General features: G+C 33.0%; 1 protein-coding gene across 1 annotated transcript; it reads left to right on the forward strand.

Annotated features, from left to right (window-relative positions):
- The first annotated feature begins 674 nt into the window (after positions 1-674).
- LOC133302479 (2S seed storage albumin protein-like) lies at positions 675-1115 on the forward strand. The gene has a single exon (XM_061502257.1). It carries the CDS (start codon positions 675-677, stop codon positions 1113-1115), a length of 441 nt encoding a protein of 146 aa, XP_061358241.1.
- Positions 1116-2512: the final 1397 nt, after the last annotated feature.

Consider the following 2512-nt stretch of genomic DNA (forward strand, 5'->3'; position numbering starts at 1 on the left):
CCAACCCGGTTTTTAAAAAAAAAAAATTCCAAATTTTTTTTTCAAAAAAATAAAATCATAATGGACATATTTGAATATTTTTTTGCTTATTGACTTACATAAGTTATGTACCTACAACATTAATATTATCTCAAATGTCATTTTCTGAATTTAAAACCCCGTATCACAATTATTATATTTTTATTTGATCCTTTATTGGATAATAGTATGTTATTTATTTTTTTATATTAAAATATTTGAAATATTTATTATTTTTTTAGATATTTGAGTATATTTATAATTTTTTAATATATATTATAAAATTGCATATAATTACTGAGTCATGCGGTTGAACCAGTGACCCACTGACCCAGTACATCGACCGGGTCAATGACCGGGCCGGTTTTAATAACATTGTTTAAATCCCCTCAGGAATAATTCTATTTTCATGTATAATTAAGTACAAAGCCATGTGGCTATTAGAAACTAAACAGTAACACTTGGCCACCTTACCATAGTATCTGCATACGAAAAATGTTACGTGGAAGCACAAAAATAAGCATTCAAGCAAACACAGCCACCCACCCCTTTTCTCTTCCACGTACCTACCTTACATGCAAGACGCCAAATCTTTTATAAATTCCCATCAACACCAAACTTCAAGTTACAGCACACTCATAATATTGCACTAAAAAATGGCGAGACTCACGATCCTAGTAGCCCTACTTGCTGCTTTTGTCTTGGTTGCACACACTTGCTCTGCCTCCAGAGAGGGGGGGAAAGAGAGTTGCAAGAAGCAAATCCAGAGGCTGAACCTGAAGCACTGTGAGAAGCACATAATGGAGAGGATTGGGCACGAGGAGGAAGAAGAGGAGGACGAGGATGTTCTATTAACCTTGCGCGGGGGAATTAGTTACTTAAGGCGTGGTGATCGGAAGCAAAAGAAGTGCTGCGAAGAGCTTAATGAATTGGAGAGTTCGAAATGCCAGTGCAGAGCATTGCAGAAGATATTGGATAGGCAAAGTGAGAAACTGCAGATGAAGGAGGTGCCACAATTCGAGAGAGAGCTCATGAACTTGCCTATGAGGTGTGGCTTAGGACCCATGCCCCACTGCGAGTTGCGTTGGGAGGACTAAACTAAACTAAACACAAGTACTAGTAAAACATATGATAGCTTATGTTACTAGTAAGCTATCTATGTACGTCGTTGTTATAATAAAGATCATTTACTAATGATCTCAGAAGGCAATGTAAGCACTTAGAGTGTGCTTTATGAGTTTGCCTATGTTTTGTTTACGTAGACTTGTAATGCTAGCTTTTAAATTAAAATCTTTGCTTTAACAAATGTGCCTTTGCTCTCGAAGTATGAAACAAAAAAATTTCCACACACACAATGTTTTGTTGGACCCGCACTTTTTAAAGCAAAAAAAAATAAAAAAAAATTAAGGCACGCAAACGAATCTCTATAACATTACACAAACACTTTCCCTAAAAATGCTCCTATAGATTTTGATCAATCTGCAAAACATGGGGTGTTATATTAATTCATTTGCTTTGGTGAAAGTGGCATCACAAACTGACAAACACACGAATGATTCATTATTCAAAATTTCATATGCATGTGTTGGCCGGCGTCTAGAGAAAAACCCAATTGTACATTATCCGATGAATTCAAAAACAAAATATTTTAATTCGATTTTAAAAGGAGGATTGAGTGTTGTTTTTTTAAGCTCTAATTATATGTTTTAATTTTTCTAAAGCAAAAAACTTTAAAAAAAGTTTATTATCTAGTTTTATCATAAAAGTATTTGTGTTACTTGTCCAAACAATATAAATGTTATTTTAGGCAAGAAATTTTTTTTAAAAGTCTTTAAAAGTATCATAATTTTTAAGCAAATTGTATATGTGAATTTTTTTAAACTTATTCATTTAAATGAAAATGTAATTTTCAAAAACTTATCCTCCGTATATATATATGGTAAAATATTCCTACGTACTACTATTTCAGCTAACTCTAATTAAACTGAGTTTTTTCGTGTGTGGCCGTTTTGTCAATTATAGTGATAATTTGTATTTTCTCGTTTAATGGTTGGGATCCATTTCTTCAATTAATTTTCCTTATTTTGTTCATAAACTGATCATATCCAATGTAAATCGAAAAAATTGAACAAAAAAAAAAACATTTTTTAATAAAAAAAATTCGGTTTTAATATTTAAAATCCAATAATGCAAAAACCATACCAAAATATAATTTTATTCTTTAAATTACCAATTCTTACAGCTACGGCCTTATACTTTGGGCTGATGATACAAAATTATACGATCCAGAGCCAGAGGTTTGGTTACGGGCCGGCCCAGGTACTGGAGGAACCCTTGGAAATTGAACGTAATCACGAAACCTTCTAGAAACTTCGGGCGCAGGTTCGCTCCGTGTACAATTGAGAAAGTCGTCTACAACTTTTTTTTTTGGTAACTTGTTGTCTACAACTTTATTCCATTCTTAATTCACTATAGGGAAATATAAACTCATTGG

Source organism: Gastrolobium bilobum, unplaced genomic scaffold, assembly GCF_033153095.1.
Source record: "Gastrolobium bilobum isolate Gb01-03AN ecotype WA unplaced genomic scaffold, APGP_CSIRO_Gbil_v1 utg11463, whole genome shotgun sequence".
Classification (NCBI taxonomy): Eukaryota; Viridiplantae; Streptophyta; class Magnoliopsida; order Fabales; family Fabaceae; genus Gastrolobium; species Gastrolobium bilobum.